The 13339-nt window shown below is 39.1% G+C and overlaps 1 protein-coding gene across 1 annotated transcript in view; it reads right to left on the bottom strand.

The window, feature by feature from the left end:
• The window catches only part of DMXL1 (Dmx-like 1), a 280448-nt gene that overhangs the window by 174118 nt on the left and 92991 nt on the right, over positions 1-13339 (bottom strand). Inside the window, exon 5 of the mRNA XM_006873194.1 lies at positions 10041-10173. Coding sequence (XP_006873256.1) covers positions 10041-10173 — 133 coding nt within the window. The remainder of the gene's footprint in view (positions 1-10040; positions 10174-13339) is intronic.

Below are 13339 nucleotides of genomic sequence, written 5' to 3'. Positions count from 1 at the left end.
AGAGTGCTCCTTGGAGGCCAGGATGGCTAAGCTTCGTCTCTCATACTTTGGACATATTGTCCAGAGGGAACAGTCGCTGGAGAAGGATGTCATGCTGGGTAAGGTGGAGGGTCACAGAAAAAGAGGAAGACCCCTTATGAGATGGATTGGCCAGGTGGCATCATTGATGGCGTCAAGTGTGGCAGTGGTAGTGAGGTTGGCCCAGGATTGGACATTGTTTTGTTCTGTTCTGCTGTGCATGGGGTCGCTATGAGTCGGTTCCAACTCGATGGCACCTCACAACAACAACAACGACAACAACAAAACACAATTCAGTAATATTGCTTATATTCATTATGTTATGCAAACCATCACCACTATCCTTTTCCAAATTATTCCACAACCACGAACAGAAGAAACTCAATGACTTTTAAGGTAAGATTCCCCCTTTTCCCAATTCTAGTAATAACTAACAAGCTATTACCTCTACATACAAAAGGGTTTCAAAAAGTTTATGACAAATTCCATTATCTTGTCGTTACATTTTTCCATGAATGGTTTGAATCCCACCTCACATTTAGCTATTTCATATAAAGTGTTGTTGTTATTAAGTGCCATTGAGTCTGTTAAGACCCATAGCGACCCTATAGAGCTCCCCATAAATTTCTCCCAGTATAAAGACTGACTCTTCATTTTGTTGATAAAGTTCTTTGATACACAAAAGTATTAAAACTTTTAAACTTTTATTGTGATTGAGTGAAAGTGTACAGACACAAAATTGTAAACCTTTCATGAAGTTCAATGTGTCTTGTTTTCTCTTTTGCTGCTCATGCTTTTGGCGTCACATCTAAAATTCCAGTGTTACAAACTAGTTCATAAAGTATTACTTCTTTGTTTTCTTATCTGAGTTTTATGGTTTTACGCTCTCACTCTTAGGTCCTTGATTCATTTTGAGTTAAATTTCATGTATGAAATTATGCAAATATTTTCACACATAAAAATATTAAAGTATATGATTTTCTGGAAATTAACTCAAAATATTAAACTTTCATAAAATTCATACACATTAATTTTCTTAAGCTTCAAAAACATGGAAAAATGAGATGAAAGATAATGGAAAAAATTCATGAACTCTTTGAAGCTTCCTTATGATGTAAGCTTTATGCATCCAGTTTCATTCTTTTCCATGTCAAAACCCAGTATTCCTAGGAATAAAAGAGACTATTCTTTCCTTCAACAAATGGACTTATCATATTTCTCAAAAATCAACTAACCATAGATATAAGGGTTTACTTCTGGGCTCTCAATTATATTCCATTAGTCTATATGTCTATACCACTATCAGGCTGTTATGATTACTATAGCTTTATAGTTAGTTTTTGGAGTCCTTTTGTGGCACTGTGGGTCAATGCGCTGGACAGCAAAGTCAGTTTGAACCAGCAACGTTGGTGGGGTTTGAGTTCACCAGTCACTTCTCAGAAACCCTATACATGGTTGCCATGGGTTGGAATTGACTTGTCAGCACTTAACAACAATAGTATGTTTTAAAATCAGAAAACGTGAGACCTCCTATTTTGTCTTTTTTTTCAATATTGGTTTGGCTACTCAAATTCCAGGCTGCTACATATAAATTTGAGGACTGACATTTCCATTTCTGCAATGAAAGTAGTTGGAATTTTGAAGATAATTTCCTAGAATCCATAGGTTGCTTTAGGTAGTACTGAATCTTAATGATATTCAGTCTTCTAGACATGAACATGCAATGTCTTTCCATTATTTGCCGTTGTTAAGCGCCGTTGAATCGGTTCCAATTCGTAGAAACTCTGTATAGGGTTCTAGAGGAACGGCTGATGGGGTGAACTGTTGACTTTGAGGTTAACAGTCCAATGCTTATCCTACTTTGCCATACCAGGACTTCTTCTAATTTTTTTTTTTTCCCGCCACTCATCTGTCAATTTGTTATTGACATATTTGTCATTGACAAGCCACTGTGGTGGCTTGCATGTTGCTGTGATTTTGGAATCTATGCCACTGGTATTTTAAACACAAGCAAGGTCACCCATGGTAGACAGGTTTCAGCTGAGTTTCCAGATGAAGACAGATTAGGAAGAAGAGACTGACTACTTCCAAATAGTCACTGAAAGCCTTATGAATATCAGTAGAACATTGTCGAAAGGACCACAATATTGAATATTGAAGTATGAAGAAGAACACAAGAATACTGTCAGATATAGTGCCAAAAGATGAAACCTGGAAGTTGGTAGGCATTCGAAATATGACCGGGAAGAGCTGTCCCCTCAAAATACAGTTGACCATGAAAATATAAATGGAGTAAAGCCTTCAGGATCTTCATTTGCTGATGGGACACAACTTAAAATGAAGATAAACAGCTGCAAATATCCATTAATGATCGGAACATGGAGTTCATGAAGACTTACTCTAGGAAAATTGGTAATTGTCAAAAATTAAACAGAATGTAAAAAATCGACATTCTAGGCATTAGTAAGCTGAAATGGTTAGGTACTGGCGTCGTATTCATCATCAAAAAGAACACACCAAGATCTGTCTTGTAGTATAATGCTGTCTATGACAGGATAATAAACATAAACCTACAAGGAAGACAAGAATCCTGATGTGGCGCTGTGGGCTAATGTGCTGGACTGCAAAGTTAGTTTGAATCACAAGGTCGGCAGTTCAAGCTCACCAGCTGCTCCTCATAAACCCTATACAGGATCATATGGGTCAGAATTGAATTGACTCCACTTGATAAGAAAGACCAGTTAATACCACTATTATTCAAACTTATGTAGCAAACATTAAAGCCAGTGATTATGAAACTAAAGAAGTCTACCAACTACTTTAGTCTGAAATGGATTAAACATGCAATCAAGATGTACTGATAATTACTGGGGCCTGGAATACAAATGTTATAAACAAAAGAGGAAGGATCAGTAGTTGAAAATATGGCCTTGGTGACAGAAATGCTGCTGGAGTTCACAAGCATTTTGCAAGCCAATGACTTGTTCATTGCAAATACATTTTCTAAATAACATAAAAGATGACTATACACTTGAACCTCACCAGGTGGAAAAAACAGAAATCAAACTGATCATATGTGTAGAAAGAGACAGCAGAAAAACTTCGCATCATCAGCCAAAACAAGGCTAGGGCACGCTGTGCAACAGTCCATACATTTCTCAAATGCAAGTTCAGACTGAAGATGAAAAAAATGAAAACAAGTCCACAAGAGCCAAAACGTGACCTAGAACATGTTCAACCTGAATTTAGAGATCATCTGAAGAACAGATTTGATGCATTAGACACTAAATACTAAAGACAAGAAGACATCAAGAACATCATACAGGAAGCAAAAGGTCATTAAGAAGTTAAGAAAGAAAGAAAAGACCAAAATCGATGTTAGAAGAGACTCTAGATTCTTGGGAAGGGAGGGACCAAAAGATGGTGGCCAGAAGGCAGACTTGCAGAATGTGTCCTTTAGTGTTGTTGTTGTTGTTAAGTGCCATTGAGTTGATTCCTACTCATAGCGACCCTGTATGGGGTTTCCAAGGAGAAGCTGGTGAGCTTGAACCATCGACCTTGCAGTTCAGACGACTTTGCAGTCTGACACATTAGCCCACTGCGCCACACTGGGAAATTATTGTATATGCCTAAGTGTGTTTTTTTAAAAAAAACAAAAAACCCTAAAGTGAATCGAGAGAAACACTGTTAACTGATGGTACACGGAGGGGATTATAATCATTGTAATGAAACAAGGTGTATAATTTGTTGAATGTAAAACTGATGATCTGCCCTCTAAACTTTTACTCAATCCACAATAAAAACCTTAAAAAACAAAACAAAACAAAACAAAACTGAGAGGGAAGAAGTCTTCACATCAAGTATCAAACCTATCTCCACTGTACACAGGTTTGATAGGGATGGACAAGTTAGACATTGGCTACCTAAAACGGGAGGGCAGAGGAGCTATAAAGGCACGAAGTGACTGGTGTACAAGTTTTCAAGAGGGATTTTAGTCTTAGTGTGTGGAAGGTAGACTCCCACTGAATAGTTTTCATCTTGTCTAGATGGGTCTGGTGAAAAGAGATGGGGATAAGATTCTTATTATTCAATAGTGTATCCTTACTAATTGCAACTGTCATAACAGTAAAGTTAAAAGTTTATTAATAAAAAGGGAGAGTAGTTAATCTTACATTCCAGGAACAGAGGATCCTAGGACCACCAAGGGAGAAGAGCACAAGAGGAATATGGGACCCTATCCAGAGAAGCAGCAACACCAGAGATGGAGGCAGAGATGAAGATATGGAGGAATACAGAAGCCGAGGACTCTAAACTCATGGAAAGAGAAAGGCTGTGTGCTGGCAGCCAGGAGGCAGGCTTGTAGAATGTGTCCTTTGGTTGTTTAAATGCATACATATTTCTGAGTGTTTTGTGTACATCCTAAAAAAAAAGAGGGAATAGAAGCAAATACTGTTGAATGATGATGCAAAGATTGTAATCATTGCAATGACACAATGAGTGTAAAACCAATGTTCTCCCAAGTAAACTATCACTCAATTCACAAAAACTCAAAAAAAAAAAAGAAAAAAATAAATGGTCAAAATGGTCATTGTTCAACCATTTCAAAAGGTAGTATATGATCAAGAGCCAATGACACTGAAGGAAGAAGTCCACAAAGCAAGGAAGGAATTGGCAAAGAACAAGATTCCGGGAATTGATGGAATCCAAACTGGTATCTTCAACAAATTGATGTGGCACTGGAGACACTCATTGATCTATGCCAAGAAACTTGGAAGATTGCTACTTGGCCAACTGATTGGAAGAGCTCCATTTCAAAGACAGGTGAATCAATGAAATGCAGAAATTATCAGAAAATATTAATATTCCGTGCAAGCAAAATTTTGCTAAAGATAATTTAAAAACAGCTGCTACAGTATATTGGCAGAGAATTGCCAAAGGTTCAGGCTGGATTCAGAAGAAGACATGGAATGAGGGATATCACTGCTAACATCAGATGGATCTTGGCTAGAAGCAGAGAATACCAGAAAGATGATAACTTGTGCATTATTGATTATATAAGGGCTTTCAGTTCTGTGGATGATAACAAACTATGGACGATATTGCAGAGAAACAGTATCTTGGAACAAATTCACTGTGCTCAAGAGGAACCTATATATAGACCAAGAGACAGTTGTTCAGAAAGAAGAAGGGAACACTGGATGGTTTACAATTAAGAAAGGTTTTCGCCAGGGTTGTACTCTTTTACACCATACTTATTTAATCTATATGTTGAACACATAATCTAAGAAGCTGGATTATATGACGAAAAACATGTCATCAAGATTGGAGAAAGATTAACTATCTGTGATATACAACCTTGCTTGATGAAAACTAAGAGTACTTAAAATACTAACTGATAACTATCAAAGACCATAGCCTTCGGTAAGGATTACATCTCAACATAAAGAAAACAAAAACCCTCACCACTGGACCAATAAGTAACATCAAGATAAATGGAGAAGACATTAAAGTTGTTAAAGATTTCATTTAGCTTGGATCCACTGATAAAAGCAGCACTCAAGAAATCAAACGATGTATTGCTTTAGGCAAAAACTCTTTAAAGTGTTCAAGAGCAGAGATGTCAATTTGAGGACTAAGGTGCGCCTGACCCAAGCCAGAGTATTTTCAATAACCTCATACACATGTGAAAGTTGAACAGTGAATAAGGAAGGCCACAGAAGAATTGATGCATCTGAATTATGGTACTGGAGAAGAATATTAAAAGTACCATGGACTGCCAAAAGAACAAATAAATCTATTTTGGAAGAAGTATAGCTAGAATGCTTTTTAGAACCTAAGATAGCCAGATTTCATCTCTCATACTTTGGACAAATAATCAGGAGGAACCAATCCTTGGAGAAGGACATCATGTTTGGTAAAGTGAAGTATCAGAGAAAAATGGATTGTCACACTCGCAGAAGCAATGGGCTTAAGCATAGCAAAGACGGTGAGGTTGTTGCAGGACCAGGCAGTGTTTCATGTTGTGCACAGGGTTGCTACGAGTTGGTAACAACTCAATAGCACCTAACAATAACAATGATAATCTAATTTCTTTTAGTAATAATTTACAGTTGTCAGTGTTCAAATAGTTTGTATTGTTTTTTATTACTAGATATTTTATTTAGACCCGATTATAAGAAATTGCTTTGTTAATTTACTTTACAGAATGCTCATGGCCAAAGTATAGAAATGTGACTTATTTTTGTGAACTTACCTTGTATTCTGCCAATTTGCTGAATTCATTTATTAGCATTAATACCTGTCTTATGAAATCTTTAAGGAGCTCTTGAGGCATAGTGGTTGCAAGTTGGACTTGCAGTTCAAAACTGCCAGCGGTTCCATGAGAGAAATAAGCGGCTTTCTGCTACCGTAAAAATTTACAGCCTCAGAAACCCTATGCAGGGTCGCTACAAGTTGGAACCGACTCCACAGCACATCCACCACCATGGAATCTTTGGGATTCTCTATATGCATCATTAAGTCATCTGCAAAAGGGTTTGTTTGGATAGCTTTTACTTCTTTATTTGCCTAATTGCTCTTGGCAGGACTTCCAGTACATTACTCAATAGTACTGGTAAGAATGGACATTCTTGTCTTGCTCCTGATATTAACATTAACCTTTCAATCTCTCTCCATTGAGTGTCATGTTAGCAGTGATTTTTTTAAAAAAAATAAATGTTGTTCATCATACTAAGAAATTTTCCTTCTACTCCAAGCTGGTTGAGTGTTGAAAGGGTATACTATTTTTCAAATGCCTTTTCTGTATCAATTTTGATGTCATGGGGTTCTTTTTCCTGTGTTCTATTAATGTAGTAAGGAGCTCTGGTAGCGTAGTGGTTACGAATCGGGCTATGAACCACAAGGTCAGCAGTTTGAAACTATAAGCTGCTCGGCGGGAGAAAGATAAGGCTTTCTGCTCCCGCGAAGCCTCGGAACCCTGTACAGGGTCGCTATGAGTCGGAATCGGCTCCACGGCACATAACAACAACAACAATTAATGTAGTATATTACATATTTAATTTTCTAATGTTGAACCTCCCTTCCATTCCTGGGATAAATCCTACTTGGTCATAGTATGTAATCCTTTTGATATGAGGAGGTTTCAAAAAGTTTATAGAAAATTCCATTGCCTTTTAATTACATTTTCATGCAAACTTTTGAAGCCCCTTCGAATTCTCTTGGTCTTGGTTTGGTAGTTTTTGCTGAGAAATATTTTTGCATCTCTCTCTGTATATAGGATATCGGGGTCATAGTTTTGTTTGTTGGTTTTCTTGTAATTTCTTTGCCTGACTTTGGTATCATAGCAATCAACTTGTAATAAGTTTATTATTTATATATACTATAATTTTTTGAAAAATTTCTCTTCATTGTACTTTGCTGTTTATCACTGAGACATGTATTATTTTCTCATTAAATTTTCAAGATCTCTTTATAAAAAAATTAATCCAAAATTGAAATTATATTCCTTCAAGATTTTATTTCCTTATAATCTCATTGCTGTGTAGAAACTTTTATTAATACAGTAAAAGCTATTAATGTTTTTCTTTTGGTATAACACACAATCTCCCTCTGACTCTAAAAAGCAGTAACATGTAAATGACAAATGTGAAACAAATATGTAATTGACATTTTCTAGTGCCCACATTTTAAAAAGCAAAAAGAAACAGGTGACTGAAGAACTGGATGGTCCCTGGCTACCATTTCTGAACATTTTGATCAAAGATTCTATAAGAGAATCCTAATCAAAAGGGAGAAAGTACACAACTTTAAAATTCTCATGGAATCAAGACTTTCTGGAGTCACAGATGGTGGATGAACCCCAAAACTATTGCCCTACAATAATAGTTAAACTTTAAACCAAAAATATACCCTGAGAACTTTTTAAAACCAGACAATAGTTTAACTCAACTAGTAAGAATTATCTGCCTTAAGCATTATGTGGTCTTTTAATATGGGAATCAAACTGAAAACAGCAACTTAAAAAGATTACATAGGAACCTTAAGAGGCAGTGAGTATATGTTAATGGAAGAGGAACAATTCAGAACAGGAGGGTCAGAATGATTACACAACTCAAAATATGTCACCAATGTTGATGGGCTGCAGTAGAGTTTGGTTCTACTCTTCCTTCTGTAGTCAGGAGGTCAGCAATGGCCCCCTTACTATTTTTGAATCTACTGATCCTGCGAGGTATCAGCAGCCTGCTATCTTACCTGCTGACCTTGGATTCATTCACCTCTGCAGCAATACATCTGCCATCTGATCTGCTAACCTTGGGCTCATCAGCATATATATATAGTCCTGGTGTAGTGCTGTGGATTAATGTGCTGGACTGCAAAATCACTTTGAACAGCAAGGTTGGCGGTTCAAATAAGTATAAATTCAGTGTCTATTTTATACTTATTTAATAAAAAGTATACTTTTTTTATAAATATAAAAGATACTGAATTTCAAAAATTAGCTCTAAGAGTATGAATATGATAATTTTTATAATGATTAGATGCTAAAATGCAATTTAGATATATCAGTATTTTAAGCTAGATTCTCTATAGAAACAAAACAAGGGAAGCTTATAGATCTGGTATGGTGCTGTGGGTTAATACGTTGAACAGCAAGGTTCATTTGAACCACAAGGTCAGTGCTTCATTCTCATCAGCTGCTCCTTGGAAATCCTGTACAAGGTCGCTATGAATCAAAACCTACTCAACAGCACGTAACAACAACAACATCTTATATTTACAGCACATCTCAACTTTGGTATTTCAGTATACAATAGCCACATTGGCTAGGGGATGCAATGTAGAACAATGTAATTTCTAAAATATACAAATTCACTAATATTTTTCTTACAACATTTTGTTTTATATTTTCCTCCATCTGACATCTATTTGGTGCCAGGTATGAAATAAACTCCAACATCATTTGCACCAAAACCAAACTAACTATTTTGCCCCATTAATGTAAACTGCCAGACTCTATACTAAGTATGGACTCCTGGTGTGGCCCTGCAGGATCAGCACTGGACTATGAACTACAAGGATTAGAGTTCAAATGCACTAGCTGCTCCTTGCAAACCCTATACAGGTTCGCTGTGAGTTGGACCCAACTTAACAGCATGTAATACCAGCATACTAAATATATAATTGGGTCTAGTCCTAGATCCTAATATGTTATGTTCCTGGAGTCCTGGTATGGTGCTGCGGGTTAATGCACTGCACTGCAAGATCAGCTTGAACCACAAGGTCGGTGGTTCAAGCTCACCAGCTGAATCCTTGAAAATCCTAGACAGGGTCACTATGGGTTGGAACCAACTCAAAGGCATTTAATTACAACAACATGTTCCTATATGAGTATTAACACACATTTCAAGTATCTGTAGCTTCAGAATTTATATCACTTATACTGTCTTATCCTCATTCCTCTTTTCCTTGATAATTTCCCTATATTTTTGCCTTTAAATAAAGTTTAGAACAATATTCAAGGGTAACCATTCAAACAGATTTTGAAAAGGATATGTTCAATATAGAAATTAATTTGGGCAAATAAATTTTTCACAACAGAAACACTTCTATTTAAAAGTATGGAAGTCATCTCTGTGTATTTCCATCTGTATAATTAAGCAAGTTTGGATTTAATGATCTTCATATAGACCTTACACATTTCTTACATTTCTTCTAAGTTACTTTGTATCACAATTACTTTACAAAGAAACAAACAGAAACATGGAAATATGTAGAACATGGAAAAACATAGAACATAGGAAATGGTGATATTTGTGTATATAAAAATCAATATTCTTTGTTACTCTGACTTTGCACAAAGCAAAATATACTTATTAATATGAGGGGTATCAATAAAGTCATGGAAAAAGGGAATTAAAAGATAATGGAATTTTCAAATACCTTTAAACTTTTTGAAGTCTCCTCCTACAATACAACTGCATAGAATAATCTTTTCAGTTTAATCACCTTAACCAATTGCTTACTTGCAATGCCAGATGCATCTCCAATCCCCAAAGGTAAGATCTGTCTTATCTGGATTTGCCTCTTCATTTACCTTCTCCAGATTAGCATTGGACCAGAGTTGCAAACAGCTGGAACCAGTTAGAAGACGACTACCTAAAAGAAACCATTCACCATTTATTTTTTTAGGTCATAATTACATGCAGTTAGGTTACATGCTCAAGGTTTTCAAAGGGTGATAAAACTTATTTAAGAACGTCAAATAATAAAAAATATCTATAAAAAATATACTTTCATGTTTTTGAAGAAGCAGCTTGAAAAAGTACTGAAAAACTCTTATTTTCTCTCAATTAACCACCAGTTAATGAGCATCTTCTTTGTACCAGGCCCTGTGCTAGGCACTGAGGATACAATGACAAATAACATACTGTCCTTTTTCATTACCCCACATTCCAGTAGGAAGACATAAAAAATATTATGATTCCATGTGAAAGTATTATAGACATATTAGACATGTGTGCAGAGTTCTACAGAAACCCAGAGGACAAATAAATTACGTGTCAGAGAAAGTAATGAGATGTAACCTGGTCCTTAATAGAAGAATAAGCAGTTGAGATAGGATTTTATAGTTCAAAGGAGTTTGCAATTTATGTTATAGGTTGGGAGTTAATGGCAAGGGTATCAGAATTGGGAGTCCTGGTGCGGCACTGCAGGTTAATGCACTAGATTGCAAGGTCGGTTTGAGCCACAAGGTTGGCAGTTCAAGTTCACCGGTCACTCCTCGGAAACTGTATACAGAATTGTTATGAGTTGGAATCAACTCGACAGCATTTAACAACAACAAACAGATAATTGGATTTGTGTTTTCAAGACTAGACAACAAAAAAATAGAAACGACATTTCATGGAAATATTCCAACTTTACGACTTGGTAATTGAATAGAAGGCTATACTATCACGTAAAGAATATAAGGGATAAGAAGCAAATTTGGGCACAAAAAAAACGAAAACAATTGGCAACACAAAGTATTCGCCTCTGCAATTAAAGACTATGGATTTGTGTGTCTCTGGAATGACCACTTTCTTATTTTGAAAAGAAATCTCTGACTTCCGGTTTGCCAGGGCGGCCAGACGGTGCGAGTGAGTGGGGGCTCCGGGATGGGGTGGGGGGGGAAGCTCGAGAGTTGAGCATACCAGGTGGGAATTCACAGTCTCACGGCCCACGTAAATCTTAGTGCGCCAGAGCCTTAGACCCGCTTCTTTGAGAAATCACTGTGCAAGGAATTACAGGCTTTTTAAAAGGGCACCGCGGCATCCCCAGCTCCTTTGGGCTTGGGGGGGCAGGGCGAGAACCAGCTCGTGTGGAACCTCCAGTGGCTGGGAGACTCAAACAGGGAGAACCACTGGTGACACCTACCCCAAGGGGGGATTTCTGCACATACAGTGGACAGAGGGAAGTTATCTAAGGAGAGGAAAAGGAAAAATTAAAAATCTTGCAGAAAAAAGAGAAGTGGCGACTGTCTGACGTCATCAGGCGCGGACTGTGCCTGCCTGAGCCACTTCTGCCCTGCCCAATTGACCTGTGTGTTCCCGGGGCCCGCCGGGCGCGCAAGCACACAGGCGAGCAGCTACCAGCCTGCCCAAGCCGTGTACCGCGGGCCTGCCAGACGCGCGAAAGCTAGCGACCCGCCTCCCGCTGAACCAAGCAGCATCCCTCAAGTGCCTACTGGGCCTGCCTGAGCCACTTCTGCCCTGCCCAATTGACCCATGTGTTCCCAGGGCGCGCCGGGCGCACACGCACACAGGCGAGCAGCTGCCAGCCAGCCCGAGCAGCATACCGCGGGCCTGCCAGACGCGCAAAAGCGAGCGACCCGCCTCCCGCTGAACCGAGCAGTGTCCCTCAGGCGCCGACTGGGCCTGCCTGAGCCACTTCTGCCCTGCCCAATTGACCCGTGTGTTCCCGGGGCCCGCGGGTGCACGCGCACACAGGCGAGCAGCTGACAGCCTGCCCGAGCCACGTACCGCGGGCCTGCCAGACGTGCAAAACCTAGGGACCCGCCCCCCGCTGAACCGAGCAGCGTCCCTCAGCCCTGCCGGGCGTGCGCTGGCAAAACAGCTCACTTCATGCTCAACTGAACCGCGGAGCGCGGGGGCAGGCAGCCAAACTCCTGCCGCGAGCACCCACTGGGGAGCCCCATTTGGGTCCCCCCTTTATTTTTATTATTATCTTTTATCTTGGAGGGTTCAGCAGGAGCCCCGACGTGGCCATGAGGGCTGGGGTGCCACTACAAGGTCACCTGAATTACAAGGTCAGGGGTCCACGCCCACCAACCGCTCCTCAGAAACCCTATAAAACAGCATTAGGGGAGGGACGTCCGGCGCTTACCTGACCCAGGAACACAGGCTAGCCCACTGCCTAACCTCCAAGGCTCAAACCCTACCAGCAAGGCACAAGCTGGCATTAGCCGGCACAAGGGGAGACGCCCTGAGGAGATTTGCACCAAGAGCAACAAGGCAATTCTGCTGTGCACTGGCAGATTAAGGGACTAGACTGCAGAAACCTTTGAACTGTAGGGTCGGAAGTTCGGGCCCACCAGCTGCCCCTTAGAAACCCTATTAAGGATACATGGTTTGGCTTTCCTCTCTTTCTTTCTTTTTTGCTCTGCGGGTTAAGGGACCAGACTGCAGAGCACTATGAACAGCAAGAACGGTAGACTGCCCCCACCAGCTGCTCCTTATAAAACCGATAAAGGGTTTTTTTTGTTGTTGTTGTTGTTTTGTTTTTTTTTCTTTGCTATGGTTTGTTTTTACTATTATTACTTTTTTTTCCTTTTCCTCTGTTCTCTTTCTTTTTGTATGTGTGACTAGAAGCCGCCTTGTTTAATCTCATTTTTTCTGGGGCTGAATCCTTTCTCTCTTTTCTTTTTCTCTTTCTTTTGTTTTTAATTTCTGTCCCTTCTTTCATGCGGTTGTTCTTTTTTGTCTTGCTTCATTATTATCTCATTATAGCTTTTGTTTGTTACTTTGCTTCTGATTTTGTTTGCTACCCAACTGGTGTTGCTTGGAGGACACATAGCCTCCCTTCCACTATCGGAAAACCCCAATTTTGATTTTGATTTTGAGTTTGGCTTTGTTTTCTACCCGACTGGAGTTGTTTGGCTGCCACATAAAAGATTAAAAAGGGAAGACCACACCCTACTGGAGGCAATCAGAAAACACAAAAAATTACCAAACTACATAATTAATTATTAGGGCCACAGACAAACAGTAAACATGCCCAAACACAAAAGCAGATGTCCATAGCGGCACATGTCCAAAAAAAA

The sequence above is a fragment of the Chrysochloris asiatica genome, unplaced genomic scaffold (assembly GCF_000296735.1).
Source record: "Chrysochloris asiatica unplaced genomic scaffold, ChrAsi1.0 scaffold00228, whole genome shotgun sequence".
Lineage (NCBI taxonomy): Eukaryota > Metazoa > Chordata > Mammalia > Afrosoricida > Chrysochloridae > Chrysochloris > Chrysochloris asiatica.
The sequence above is the reverse complement of the archived record's forward strand: the minus strand, read 5'-3'. Positions and strand labels throughout refer to the sequence as shown.